General features: G+C 40.2%; 2 protein-coding genes across 4 annotated transcripts in view; one reads left to right on the top strand and one right to left on the bottom strand.

Moving 5' to 3' along the window:
- Positions 1-2: 2 nt before the first annotated feature.
- rcn2 (reticulocalbin 2) lies at positions 3-3742 on the bottom strand. Its single transcript, XM_084733346.1, has 8 exons — positions 3678-3742; positions 2722-2862; positions 2530-2632; positions 2259-2455; positions 2052-2165; positions 1846-1939; positions 1203-1342; positions 3-176 (listed from the first exon to the last, which is right to left on the bottom strand). The coding sequence occupies exons 2-8, from the start codon at positions 2860-2862 to the stop codon at positions 33-35; spliced, it is 933 nt and encodes a 310-aa protein (XP_084589472.1). The 5' UTR covers positions 3678-3742; the 3' UTR covers positions 3-32.
- Positions 3743-4564: 822 nt separating this feature from the next.
- Positions 4565-14795, top strand: part of scaper (S-phase cyclin A-associated protein in the ER) — an 84116-nt gene continuing 73885 nt past the window's right edge. For 2 of the 3 annotated variants that reach the window (XM_084734193.1, XM_084734191.1), the window contains exons 1-4: positions 4565-4874; positions 10239-10356; positions 13050-13126; positions 14211-14408. In XM_084734193.1, coding sequence (XP_084590319.1) covers positions 4707-4874; positions 10239-10356; positions 13050-13126; positions 14211-14408 — 561 coding nt within the window. In that variant the 5' untranslated portion in view covers positions 4565-4706. Of the gene's footprint in view, positions 4875-6076; positions 6472-10238; positions 10357-13049; positions 13127-14210; positions 14409-14795 lie in introns of those variants that run through there. The other variant, XM_084734192.1, reaches the window with a different exon arrangement.

The raw sequence follows: 14795 nt of genomic DNA, 5'->3' as shown, positions 1-14795 counted from the left end.
AACTCTACAAGAAACACGAATATAAAGTATGGCTATAATTCATCATGTGACACATGCAGCTGCCTGCCATAGTCCGTCACTTCACTGTTCAGGAATGTTTCTTGATTTTTCAAAACTTCAGCCTCTGAGATCTGCCCGTCGCCATCGTGGTCCATTTCCTTGAGGAGGTGAAGAGCCTGTTGATGACACAGAGCAAAACAAGGAGAGGAAGTTGCTGAAAATGCAAATTTGGTGAGAAATTATATACACCGATCAGCTACAACACTACCTGCTTGTTCAACTAAAACAGCTCTGACCTATTGAGGAATGGACCCCACATGACTTCTGAAGGTGTTCTGTTGTATCTGGCTCCAAAAAGTACAACAGATCCTTCAAGTTCTTTGAGTAGTGAAGTGGGGCCTCCATGGATCTGACTTGCTGTTCCAGCATGTCCCACAGATGCTTGATCACACTGAGATCTGGGGGATTTGGAGGCTAAATAAACACCTTGTCAACACCGCATCACCTTCTTCCTTTACTCAACGGTCTAGTTCTGACGCACGTGTCCTTATTATAATACTGTGTAGGTCTCCCTTGTGCTGCTAGAACAGGTCTGACCTATTGAGGAATGGACTCCACAAGACATCTGAGGGTGTCCTGTGTTGTCTTGCACCAAGACATACACACAGATCTTTTAAGTCCTGCATGTAGTGAGGTGGGGTGATCAGAGTAATCTCACAGATGCTTGACTGCATTGAGATCTGGGGACATTGGAGGCCAAGTCAACAACTTGTCACTTTGGTCACTTGTCTGTGGTTTGATTAGTGTATAATCTGATGAATGCATATTTGTGGTAGTGCAGACTGTAGACAAGTGACTCCAGGAAGCTGCTCTGAGATACTTCCAGCCCTCTACCAATTTCACCCTGTCTCTGCCTGCTGTTTTCCTCTATTTGTATCTATTTGTTGGATTTGTCATTTCATTCAGTCTGATCGTTTCCTTCCCTTATCCTTTGATCATTAATATTTGCTTACTGTCCAATCACCGTTCTGGTTTAGTGGATAAAAGTGCTTTATTTCCTTTTCTGTGGGTTAACTCACTGGCTCAGATCCGCTCTGTGTCTGTTAAGTTCAAGACTCACACAAAACCCTGAAAATGGACATGGATGATTTTTTTTCTATGCCAAAAAACTCCACAAACACGTTGGAACAGTTGAGTCTTACCTCTTCTCTTGCTGAACCGTAGCTGTTTGGTGCAACCCAGCGGAGCTGCTCCTCTCGATTCAGCATGCCATCCTTGTCTTGATCATAGAGGTCTTTAAACCGCACTGTTTCTTCAATCTCCCACTGTGAAGGGGAATTCTCTGATAACAAAATAAAGTGTTAGCACTGCATGAAACACTGTGGATATTTGGGCATAGCAGAAGGATATAAAGGTCCAGTGTGTAAGATTTAAGGAGATCTATTGGCAGGACATGGCAGAAATGGATAATATTGATCAGTATGTTTTTATTAGTGTATAATCACCTGAAATATGAGTCGTTGTGTTTTTTTACCTTAGAAAGAGCTGTTTATATCGACAGAGGATGCGAGTCCTCTTCCATAGAAACCAGAATGTTTTACTGCCACACTACTAAAATATCCCAGTACGGACAAAGCAAACACTGGCTCTAAATATGGCCTTGCACATTTTTTTCAAGTCTCACAGCAACCATAGTTTCTCCTACACGCTTGGAAGGGGAGAGTGAGGCGAGTGGTATTCAGGTAGCTCCACGCAACAACCTCAATACAAGATACCACTGAATCCTGCACACTGGTCCTTTAAAAACAATCATTCTGTGTCTTAAAATAATCTCTGTGGTTTTACCTTCCCCACGAACATCTCCAATAAATTCACTAAGACTGATGAATCCATCTTTATCTGTGTCGTATTCGCTCAACACATCTTCAATGGCAAAATCCTATGAGAAAAAAGATAAATCAATAAATTTTAAAATGAAACACAAGGAAAACTCTTATTGGTGGGTGGTAGAGTATCAGGTTTTGCAGGAGCACAAGCTATGTTCGTCTTACAGCCATGTGATCCACTTCAGACGGGTGGGTGAATGCAAGAAACTCTGTCACATTAAGCGCAGACGTGCCGTCCACATCAGCAAAGTCAAAGCGCCTCCTCTCCTTCAGATGGAGCTGATGGGGATATGAGCCTATGTTGAGGTACTGGACATAAATTAGGCTTGTGGTATAATGTGCTTACTACCAGGACAATAAAAGTGTACCTACTAGTCTGAGAGACTCTTGCTCTGGATCATCCAGAACAGCGGTGTCATCAAAACTAATGAGCTGGTCATGAGTGGCCATGTTATATTCCTCCCATGTCACAACACCGTCTTTGTCAGTGTCAAACTCTGGGAAGCGCTCCTTTGCATCATCCAGAGCATATTTTCTGTAGACGTGTTGAATCCAGAGCGTGATCTCCTCTGTGGATAAAACACAGCAGACTGAGTATGACCTTACATGACCTCTGTTTGTCTTTGTTGCCTCATACATTTACCTGCACTCAGCAGATTGTCACCATCTGTATCAATTTTCTTTATAATTTCCATCATCTTTTTCCTCTGTTCTGCTGGGCTAAGTTTCTTTATCTCCTCAGTGTCCTGGAAGTACAAAAAACAGAAGGGATGAATGGAGAGCACAAAAACTTGGTTGACGGGTGTCGGGAAACATAGCAGAGATATTTAGAAACCTCATCTCCAAGCAGGACGTTCATGTCATGTTCAGGGTTGTGCTGCTGGCCAACATAATGATCATCATTAGGATGTTTATGAGAACTTTGTCCAAATCCAAACTGAAGCACCAGCAACACCAACAACACAGAGGGCACCATCTGTTGAGTAACACAGATAATCCATAGTAAAAAAAAAAGTGCAATGGAATAGAGTCAGATAGATATATAGGTCGGCTGATATTTATCCAACATTGACCTAGCACTGCTATACTGTATTATTGACATAGACCTATATGTTGTGCAATATTTTTTAGTTTTCCAGGCAGCATTTCATGTATTTTTATTCAATCAAGTTGTTCTGTTTGTGTTTTTTATTTATATATTATTTACATCTTAGACATTATTTAAAAAAATAACAGTGGAAATTTACCTTTTCCATGCTTTTATATCATTTTGAATTTTATAGTTAGAAATAAAGAATGTTGACCAACAAATCAATATAGCATCAGCCCCCCAAAATCCTGTATTAGTCGGGCTCTTACATTGTATTGAAAATACTACAAAGAAAACACTACAGGTTTGCTGTTTGAAACTCATCAGTGCTGCCAAACTGCAACTGTGCGACCTTGTGGTCGGATAGAGGAAGTTCAAACAAACCAAACTTAATATGTAAGCTTCGTCTTGCGTGATGATGAAACCTGCTAAAATCTACCAAGAAGAACTGCGGCTGAGATAAAAAGAGAGGGGAACAAAAAGTCACAAAGCCAGGAAGACATACTAGCGAGTTCTGGTCCGGTTTTAATTGATTCCTGTTTATATGATAATGAGATTCAGGCAGACAGACATGCAGGCAGTCGAGGGAAAAAATAGCAGCGTTAGCCAAAATAAAGAAACGCAGCTGAGATGAAGATAAAGCATTAAAACCCTGTAACAAAGTAATAAAGCTGACAGTTAGTATAAGTGAAAGATGTTACCGTGTAAAGTTCTTCGTACAGGGCTTGACGTGTTTTACGTCTATGACCCAAGAGGTTAGAGATACTTCCGGTCGCAGATTTCAAAATAAACTTGTTATTAAGTTTCCATGTAAGGTATGCGTTGCAAAATATTTGGGTACTGGTTTTGATCGATATATTTCGGGGCCAAACCATTTATTGGCCTTAATTTTCAGAGGCTGGGTCGTGACCCAAAGCTGGGTTACAGGGTATTTTAATTGGGTCACCAAATAAATAAAAGACATGGAGGAGATCCTGATAATTTATAATGTATATCTACAGAAGACCTTTTATAAAGCATTTAAAATTTGTATATTGCTTTACTGATGAAAAGTAAAAAAAGTGAGAGCCTGTTAATTACGCCTGTACATGCACATATTTTGTCTCATCTATGAAGTAAGCTAAAATGTCTTACATTGTTTTCCTAATAAGAGGAAAAAACATGATATGGCCTGTTAACTTAATCTAAATACATTTATTTGTCATTATACAGGCTATGAAATAATTTGGCCTCTATGTCCCTTTAAATGATTAAATAGTTTACACTACTCTGTGTGTTTTAAATACAGAGGTGTGGTAGTCGTTTAAGGGGAAAGCCTATTCCTTTGTCGTTTTATTTTGAAGGCAGATTCACGTATTTTGTTGTCTTCCTGCTGTCTGTAGACAACTTGACACGTACTGAGAAATCAACCAAACGTCCCGCCCGATCCTAATGGTTGCTATGGTAGACAGCTTCAAGTCCCGCCCAAGGAAAAGATGATCCGCCCCTTGACCCAGACTATGCTGCACATGATTGGTTTGCTTGTGTGTTGTTTCTATATTACAGTGAATTTATTGGACAATCTCATCGCCGGTCAAAAATCTAAACTCAGCAGACTTCCTGCTTTTGTTAGGTTGTCTTCACTGTCATGTATTTATCTGACATGTTTTTCCATCAACTCTGACAACAAGACAGCGCTGTCCGTAGACCTTTAATTTTCACCGACTGAGCATTGAAAACACCGCAGGTCGATGTCAAAAGACAACCGCCATGATGGACGACGGCGTGGTGCTGGGCAGCACCGTCTCGGCCCGAGAGTTAGCCAAGGTGGGGACGGGAGGGAGAGGTCTGGTAGCAACAGCTCAGGCTCCTCGCATGGAGGAGGCAAAAGCAAGAATGCATCCATTACCGCTTTGAAGGTATGTAAAGACTTACTAGTTGGGTGCTAATAGCTGATATACAGCAGTTTGTTTAGCCAGGACCATTAAAATTCCGATGCACTCATAGCTAGCTTGAGCTAATTGACTAAATGGGTTCACTTGGCTAACGGCCCCAGCAGGGAAGGTGCATTTTTGAATGACCTTACCTGCCAGAGGTGTGATGTTGGCAGCTCTGGTGATCTCCTCAGTTTTTGAAATGCTTCACCTTCCTCCGACCCCATTGTGAAACACACCCACTCATTCAAGGATGATATCTTGAGAGATTTATGAGAAGATGCTGATGCATCTTAGTATCTATGAGCTTAAATTAGGGCTGCGCACTTAATCGAAATGTTATCAAAATCGCAATATGGCCTAATGCAATATAGAAATCTTATGCTAAATGTAAAACTGATGACAAAAAAGCATTGTGATGAAGTCCTGTGGGGCTGCAGAGTTTCATTGGCCAAAACAAAATGTTTTCCAGTTGTAAGAAAACATGATTGTTTTGTACAGACCTCTAAAAATGGCACACCATCATGATTTTTTATTTTGTTTTTGTTTTTCAGTGAAAATAAGAATTGTGCTGCTAAAATTGTCTCTCCCACTAACTGTGAATTATATCATAATTGGAATAATCACAATCTGTTGCTATTTTTTTTGCATCCCCAGCATATATCCACGTTATTTCCATATCATCATTAAAGCAAAGAATATGACAACAAAAGAGGGAGAGTTAACACAAGAGTAATTAAGAGGACAAGCCTGTATCACATGGTAAAGTGTCCTGCTCTCCCTGTTTGTTACAACTTCTTGCAGACTTTATAGGTTTGTAGCATTTGTTGGCAGTCAAACCATGTGGGCTTGTGTGTTTTGTCCCCTAGCAGCCTATGAATCATTGAGTGCCGAGGCCAATCAAATCCAGAGCATCCCCCTGTGCAGCTAATGCACGGCCGGTCAGGCTTGCGATAGCAGCACGCGCTGTCTCTCAGCCTGCCTGCAGCCATACTCTCATCATCACTGGCAGCACAGAATGGGGGGGCAGAGCGGCAGGCCTGCTGTGTTCACATGACTGCGCAGTGTTGTGGCAGAAGGAGAGTGAGAGATGAGAAACAGAGAGAGAGTGGGGGCTCTGATGCAGAGCAGGGAAAGCAGAGGAGAGGAGCTGTAAATATACGAAGCTGCATGCAGTAGAGAGCAGAGGAGAGTGGCAGGCAGGCAGATAGACAGCCACAGGCAGGGAGTCGGGCCTAAGAGGTGGCTGCTAACTCAGCAGAGCACTGAGGGCTCAGGCTAGATTATAGACAGAGTTACAGACAGAATAGTCAAAGTGAAAGGCAGGGCTGTCGGGCTACTGAGCACTTGTCTCTCTCAATTGCCACTGGGAGAGGAGTTGACACAGCTGGGCAAGTTGCTATAGCAGTGTGGACTACACAGTAGGAGTCTATTTTGGTCCTGCCTTGCTGTCAGACGACGATGTCACCTTGCACGAGTGGCAGTGCTGGTGAGGGGGAACAGGTTGCCTGAAGTGGGCTGCAAAAGTATGTCAGGGGTGGATAAGGACGAGGAACCTGCGTACAGACTGTACTTCTACTCTGTATGTATCCTCTAATCTTATGATTTTCTCTGTGTCTGTCCTAATGAGCTAGATGTCACCCACTGTTTGTCTCGCTGCCTGCATCTGTTTGTAGACCTTGCCAAAAAGGAAACCTTACACTTGCCCCTTACTCAGCACAGTCTAGAAAGTAAGCACTCTCTCTGTTGCATGGGGAAGGATTGCCTGACCTGTGAATATAACAGAAGTTATGCTTCACAGTGTATCTTATTTTTCACCAGTGCAGCCCAGGAGACAGCTTGTTTGCAGCTGATTAAGTGGATCAGGAGAATGTTGCTGTAAGCCTTTTTTTGCCACAGGCTGCTGCACACACAGTTAGCCATCGGTTGTGAGTAGTTAAGGTACTCTCACAACATTCGTCTGTCATCCAATGGCTGCGAAGCTCAGGAAATACAGAGTAAATATTTACAGTTTGTAGACGGGAGATGGTGCATTGATGCTGCTGACCCACCTCACTCGTTCTTGCTCATTTTAGCGGGGCCTGTGTTGTTTGATGTTCTTTTATCTCTTTGTAGTCTTTTTCTTCCTGACCGAATAAAGCCCAGGCCACTCAACATGTAAAGAATTTTGCTCACCAAAAGTAGGTCAGCTGGGTATCTCCCTTAGGGACATTAAATAGTATCAGAGCAATACATGCGTGCTGTTTCTGCATGTGTAACTCCTAATGAGTCATGTTCACATTATTCCAGTATACTGCTGTTGAAGGATAGTCAGAGAACATTGAAACATGTTAGTTTTACATAAACATTGGCCTAATTATCACTAGTTCTTGGCGAAGACAAACTGTATCCCTCTTCTTTTCAGTTGCAAGTGTGTTAGAGGAATGATTTTGCGCTAGCTTTCTTTTCTGAATAGTGTCGTTAGGGAGAGACAGCCAGGAAAAGAGAGAACGGTTTGTTCCATGACTCATTTGCTATTAACAGGAGAACTGGCTCTCAATTTTGTGTTGGTTTTAGGTAACAATGTATTTTAAGTCTGAAACCACATCTTTATAGTTGTCCGACCAAAATAACCAAGTTTGCAACAGACTTATGTCAGCATTAGATTAAATCATTTATGTACAGAGGTGGTACAGGCTATTCTGCTGTGTGAGGGAAAACAGCAAGTGGAAGATCCAGAATGATAAGCCTCTAGGTATTAGCTTCTGTGTTGTTTTGTAATCAGATTGCCAGAAGTCAGAATATTCAGTGATGTAAGATTACAAAGCCACATAGAAGGCCGCTGGGTACACTGTGTATTTTTGTCTGTGTCACTGCAATGAAAAATTTAGTTGTATGTTAATGCTTGTAGCAGATTTAGTCTATGCATTTATGTATGAGCTGTTATATGACAGAATGTTTCTCTCTGTTGTTGATGCCATGTGTCATCACAGAGGGCATCTTAATCTCCCATAGGTAAAAGGATGTGATGAATGACTTCTCGCAGCATTTATTTTGGTTCACAGTGTCTGCTTCACCCGAGGTTACAGCCAAGTTCACTGATGCATACTCAATGTGTAGGTCAACCATGATGCATGCTGGGCACAAAGCGGGTGTAGAGCTTCTGCCTCTAGCTGTTTCTTGTCATAGTCTGTGCCAGTAGACCACTTCCATAAACTTAATGCTTGCAGTACTGTGGCTTCAGCCTCGTGTCCCAACCACACACACACACACACACACACACACACACACACACACACACACACACACACACACACACACACACACACACACACACACACACACACACACACAGAGGATAGAAGGACAAATAGCTGAAACAGCATATTGCAATACACTCTCTTGAGGTGATGGTATTGCTATATTTCACTGAATGGAAGGATTAGGGATTTAATATTGTCATTTTAAACTTCAATTAGTATGCTTGATTATGTGTTAATTTTCTCTTCAAGTTGTTTTGCACACATTGAAAATATTTGCGTTACTAATAGGCACAAGATAGGTGTATCTTCCCTTTACTACACACATTTAATAGGGTTGAGTTTGTTGTGTATGTGTACACAATACTTATAGCACTTTACAAATTCAGTGTACAAGGTGTATTAAAATGGAGGTAACCATAGCAACAGTTCTCATGCTTAAGGCTGTTACTGGTTAGCTCACTAGTAAAACAATTTTTTTGTATTTTATTAAGATTAAGGCAGAGATGTTCTATATTTTTGTTATCATCAACAAATCTCATGAGGAGACCAAAACAAACAATGTGTTAGTCCATCTCTGAATACTTTCCAACATCCCTACCCTGTCTGTGGCACTCAGCCTCAGGCCCATTCATTCCTACTGAAGACATAAATCTGTAGGTCATAAATACAACATTTCATTTGGAAAAAGTGCTAAGTGATTTCCTAATAAAGCTGGGCACCAAAGTTTCTTCTTAACAGGAGTTGGTGCATTTGTAGGGGGCTATCCTTGGCTGTTTATATGGTATGCTATTGAATATTTACACACAAAGCCGGCCTGTGTGTGATTTCCTCAGAATACTAGTGTCCAGATTTGTTGTAATGAAGGACCATCTCACCCAGTCCAACTGTGTGGCTCATTGGTGTTTAGTTAAAGGTCCAGTGTGTAAAACTTACAGGGGTGTATTGCAGAATATGGCAGAATTGTGTTTTTGTCACCTTATAATGAGCCATTTATATCTACAGAAGGCACGGGTCCTCTTCCATAGAGGCCGCCATGATTCTAGAGAAACCAAACGGTGGCTTTAGAGGCAGCCTTTCGTGTTTTGTGGCCACTATAGGTTTTGCTACACACTTGGATGGTGAGAGTGAGACTAGATGTTTCCAGTCTGGAAGCTCACTGCTAGAATCAGTAGGATTTGTCTGAGCTGTTTGTAAACACACCAGATAAATACTTGATTGCTGAGTCTCGTTCCCAGCACTCCATATACCAATATTATGGGTGGTAAAACATCCTGAGGACAACAAAATAATGAAAAAATACACGCAGAAGGCAGGGTCTCTGCTGGTACAGACACCACCACACACCTTTAGTGGGTCATAAGTGATTATGTTTTGAGTTTATACTTAGTTTTTTCTAAGGAAAATATTGCAGATTAGGCTGGTAAAAAGCCTAATAGTTACTGTAGGCTTTGGCCACACAGTCAATACATATTTAACTCCCCCGCCAGTCATGTTTTAAACATTATAAAATGCTCTGCAATAAGTAATTAATTGTGTCTGATTTGTGTGTCTGTTTTGCAGAATAAGTTCAAATACCCTCTTAAAATGGCTTACATATAGCCTTACACCTTGCCTTAATTTGGTATGCAAATATTCCCCGTCCTCTCCGCACCCCCTCACCCCCCCAGTCCCTGCCTCATAAATACCTGTACCTGGCCTCTCCTCTGTTTTGCTAGCTAATCACAGGAACTAGCCACACCTAGCTTCTCCTGTGGGCCGGGCATCACTGCTAATGATATGCATAGCACCACCCCCTTGAATAATGGGAAGTTTATTTTTATTTATTTATTTGTGGCCATGAAATGATCCCTTAGTACTTTCCATGGTGTAACAACATAGAAAGTAACGGTCCCTCAGCACTTTGGTCATTATTCCACCAATGCTTCATTTTGCTTCATTTTGCCTAATTTGGAACTATCTTTATCTTTGTCATATCGTGATATTGTATGGAAAGTCACCTTATGAATAAAATCTGTTTGTCACGTGTCATGTCCCACTGCTCTGCATCATCTTTCCTTGGCTTTGGATGAAGTGCTGTATTGATGTGTTGAATGTGTTTCTCCCACAGGCGTCTTTTCAGCGCTCCAACAGCCATGACAAAGTGAGGAAGATAGTTGCTGAAGAGGGCCGTGCTGCTCGAAACCTCATTGCCTGGAGTGTACCTCTTGAGAACAAAGAGGAGGAAGGTTGGTAGCTGCATGCAAAACAAACTCTCTGTGCCTGCTAATTCTGCTTTGTGGGAGGTTTTATGTATTTCTGTGTTACTGTAACATCACAAGAATAAATGGAGTATGACATTTTGATTGTTTAGCTCTTTGTTTTTAGTGGTAGGTGTTGCTGATGATGTTTACTTTAGGTGTATTTCCCGCATCTTTGGGCCCATCAAGGATGATCAGTCATTTATTTGGAGCATTACACTGACCATCTTTGGCAGCGTCACACACAGTCTGTAATCTTACCCAATCCAGACAGTGCTGTTCATCGTAATACAATATCAGCTGGAACACAATGATCATTTTTCATTTCATGGCTAGACTGATAAATGATGGTAGAGTACAGAGAATTTCTCATGCAGGCTAAAGCTTACACTGATGCCTGTTCTTCTGTTATGCAGAACATTACATTTTTGGAGGCACAGGTCACTGCTGCGCTGTGGTTCAGTCAATAGAATATTATGTAATCGGCTTTGAATTATTTACACAGGGCTTTTGATGTAATTCTTGAAATCCTGAAAGAAAACTATCTCTGGTAAGATAGTAGCTCTCGGCTCATCTGTTCAACATTATAGATTCCGGTATAGCATGGCCGTGAACCCGTCTGATTATTTACAGTAGGCTTCATATTAAAGAAAGCTCCTTTTAGACCAGCCTACTCAGAACCCCCCGCCACAGATTCTCACACTTTTGCTCTGGCTCTCTTTCTTCTTTGTGGGTCAGTGCAGTTATTTTATTCAAGGCTTATGTGCTGCTCCTGAGTCCATGCCATGAATACCAGAAACTGACTGTTTAGAGTCTCATCTGGCTGATTCTGTTTACAAGCATCTTCTATAGCTGAACAGTCAGTCATTTACCTTTGATGTTTCACTTGGGGTAGTTGTTTTATCCACTTTTCTTATTGTACATTTGTCACATTTGGATTTATCAACAGTTCCTAAAAAACACATTAATGTGACCGTTTTAAAGTCCAAATGAAACATCATTTTAATGTCATGTTTTGCCTCCTTTTCATATGACTATATGCCATATATTCCTGAGCAGAACAGGATAGGCAGCGGTGACAAAAAACTGGAAGGAATTTGATTTGAAAGTAAGCTTGTGTGCATCATGAATCTGAGCTCTGTGACGCTAAAACCTGCAGATTGATTAATGGAGGATGCCTTGTCATTCTATACCAGATTATCTTAGGAGAAAATCTTCAAGTTGTGGTTTAATTTTTTATGTTATAAAACTGCCCTGGGTGGAAAAATGCCAAGGTGTTGAAACATAAAACTCATGAGCTGAAACAGACTTAACTTATTTATGTTATAAAACTGCTATGAGCATGTAAAATAAAAGAGCTGAAAAATGAACTAAAGATTTGTACCATAATGTGTAATGTAACTTTCATTTTGTCAAAATGGATTTTATAAAATTGGTATAGGAAAAATGATTGTTCAGGAAATCTGAATTTAGTGAACAATACTCAGCTCTGTGGGTGGATGTCATGATTTTACTGGTTGAAATTGGTTGGTTCAAGCCTATCTAAGCACACAATATATTTGTTTTACAGAAACAAACTGTATAAGATTAGAAGAAAATGGATTTTGGTGGGTTTTAAGTTGGGCTGCAATTAGCAGTTATTTACATCATCTCATACTTTTTACACTGCGTACCACTTAAGAAAATATTGAGCTCTTCAAGTACCACCTTAATGTTTAGCGTCACTTGGTGCTAGCAGCTGCTGTGGACATTTACTTCACTGGTGCTTATCCACAAGTGCATGTGGTCAGTTCACTGTTGCCCACATTATTTTCAACTTGGCTGGTTGAAATATTCTCCTCCTGGTCTGCACTTCTCCACATAATTGTTTATGTTTGGAACCTTGATTGCAGTGTTTTTGTACAATGCATTTTCAGTCTCTACATTTCACCTCTGCTTAGTGTCTCGCCAATACAGTTAAGTTCATAAATGTCTGTAATCAGGCTGATATTAAAACAAAAATAGAGGACAGACAGAACTTTTCATTTAAAATTTTTCAGTATTGCCACACTGATTATGTTTTAAAGTAACTAATTTCTTTTAAAAAAAAATATTTCTCACATTCCTCAATATACCACTAGACACAGCTCGCGTACCATCAGTGGTATCAGTGTTTGTCTATAAAATGTAATGCAATGGGGAAAATGTTGATCAGTGTTTCCCAAAGCCTGCGATAATGTCATCAAATGTCTTGTTTTATCCACAATCCAAAGATAATCAACATACTGTCATACAGGACTAGAGAAACAGAAAATATTCACATTTAAGAATCTGAAACGAGAGAATTTTTACTTTTTTCTTTTTTTCTTAAAAAATTACTCAAATTGATAATCAAAATAGCTGGAGATTAATTCAATTGATTCAGAATCAATTAATTGAATTAACATTAAAGCAAAACAAAAGACAAAACAGAGGCAAATACAAAACACCCATCTCCTCCAGATACATACAAGCTCAGCATTTGTGTATTCCTGTCTGATCAACTCACTTGCTTCATTTTCCATTTCATCTTGACCTTAATAGTTGTCCATGATCATCATATATGTATTTAGATCTTTTTGTTACCTTCATGTGAATCATCAGAGATAGTTGTTTGAATTAGTTGCTATTTATAATCTTATTTTTTTTCCTCCTCCATGCAGCCAAGTCCAAGAGCAACTCCAGTGGCAGTTCCAGGGCACAGAGAATCAATTCAGGACAACAGAGAAATAAGAAACAGGTTGGTGTATCATCTTCCTTCACTAGAGGGCGCCAGTCACCAAGCCAAATCATTTGTTTCTTTTGCCTCATGCTGCAAGGCGATCTGTGATGGTCATGAAGATGCATGTTTTTGCATTGTGTAAGTTGGTCTTGCAAAAGCTGAGTTCACAAAGAAAAGGGTGGAAAAGGGGAGCAATCCTAGACAGCAGTTGAGGTGCCTGAATATTCCTTCATTGTACCCTATCAAAATCCATCTAAGTTGGATCTCTGAGCTTTAATTTTTCAGTCTATAGTCTTATGTCTAGTAGATGTTCTGGAATAAGGTTGCAAAATCTATCAAATCTAGATTAGACTGCAACAGGCTACAAGGAGAATGTTACAGGACAGTACATTAAGTAATGCTGTGACAGCAAGATTTTTGCAGACAACATTTTGTTATTGTCTGGGTTGGTAAAATGTTATTTAAAAAATAAATATTATTTAACCTGATTATTATTTTTGAGGTGATACTTTCTGTTTTAATATTTAACGCTAATGCTTCCTGGGTGGAGTTGTCACAATACCAGAATTTTTAACTTTCATACAATACAAGTATTGTATTTTTTAAAATAATTTACAACCTGCCCACAGTGCTGGTACAGAAAAAGTCACTGAACACTGTCTGGTTTTGCTGCAAGCCAAATTTCAGGCAGGCTGAAATAGACTGAACCAAACTGAGGTCTTGAATGAGCACTTGACTTAATTTGTTTTATAGCCTCGGTACTTTTGATATGATAATAAACAGATATTGTATCATTTTAAACATGTGGTATTGAAGTATCAATACTTTTTTTGACAGCCTTATTCCTGACGCACTCTGACTGAAACCAATGTACTTTGTGATGCCAGCATTGCCACAAGGGGTTGAAATCTCCCTATTTTCCCTCATTTTAACTGTATATGCTTGGTTGGTTATGTAAGGCACATAATAACTGCATCTCCTGCCCCAGCCAACACAAACACAGTGCTGTGGTTGCTGTGTATAAACAAATAGAAACTTGCATGTCACTGTCACAAGTTTGTCATTGTTAGTATAATGTTTGGTCCATGCTTTGTTTCTACAGAATGCTGGTGTGGAAAATAAAGGCACAGCTGGTGCCTTGTTGGACAAAGGGGCAGAGAAGAGCCCAACAAAAGCCAGGCAGCCCCGCAAGGTGGACCTGCGAGCTCGCTACTGGGCCTTTCTCTTCGACAACCTGCGTCGAGCTGTGGATGAGATCTACGTCACCTGTGAATCTGATCAGAGCGTTGTCGAATGCAGGGTTAGTGTGCTTTCTTTATTTTAATGAATTTATTTATTTATTTATTACACGATAAAACAGAGTAGCAGAAATTCACTAACAAAAGAAACAAATTGTGCTCATGAGATTTAAAAAAAAAAACCCTATAGGCTGATAAAAGGAATCTCACCTCAACAAGCATTATACATAAGCACATATAACAGTTATGTAATTCAAAAATGCAAGCCAACAACCTGCCATAGGATGAAAGAGCAAACACAAAGTAAGCAATATAAATCAAGATAGAAATGCAAATTCTTCGTGATCTGAACTGATCAAAGAAGAGTTCCTTATTTTAAGGCATTGGTTCCCAACCTGGGGTCCGGGCCACTGTGGGGCCAGAAGTCACAGGGAGTCCCCAAGACTTTT

The sequence above is a fragment of the Lutjanus erythropterus genome, chromosome 13 (assembly GCF_056507025.1).
Source record: "Lutjanus erythropterus isolate fLutEry1 chromosome 13, fLutEry1.hap2, whole genome shotgun sequence".
Lineage (NCBI taxonomy): Eukaryota > Metazoa > Chordata > Actinopteri > Lutjaniformes > Lutjanidae > Lutjanus > Lutjanus erythropterus.
The sequence above is the reverse complement of the archived record's forward strand: the minus strand, read 5'-3'. Positions and strand labels throughout refer to the sequence as shown.

Coding starts and splice junctions, on each gene's coding strand:
- rcn2 (XM_084733346.1), bottom strand. CDS start 2,862: ATGGTGCCCTCTGTGTTGTTGGTGTTGCTGGTGCTTCAGTTTGGATTT. Junction 2,166..2,258: donor AGCAAGAGTCTCTCAGACTA/GTAGGTACACTT, acceptor TATCCCCATCAG/CTCCATCTGAAGGAGAGGAG. Junction 1,940..2,051: donor CTGAAGTGGATCACATGGCT/GTAAGACGAACA, acceptor TTTTTCTCATAG/GATTTTGCCATTGAAGATGT.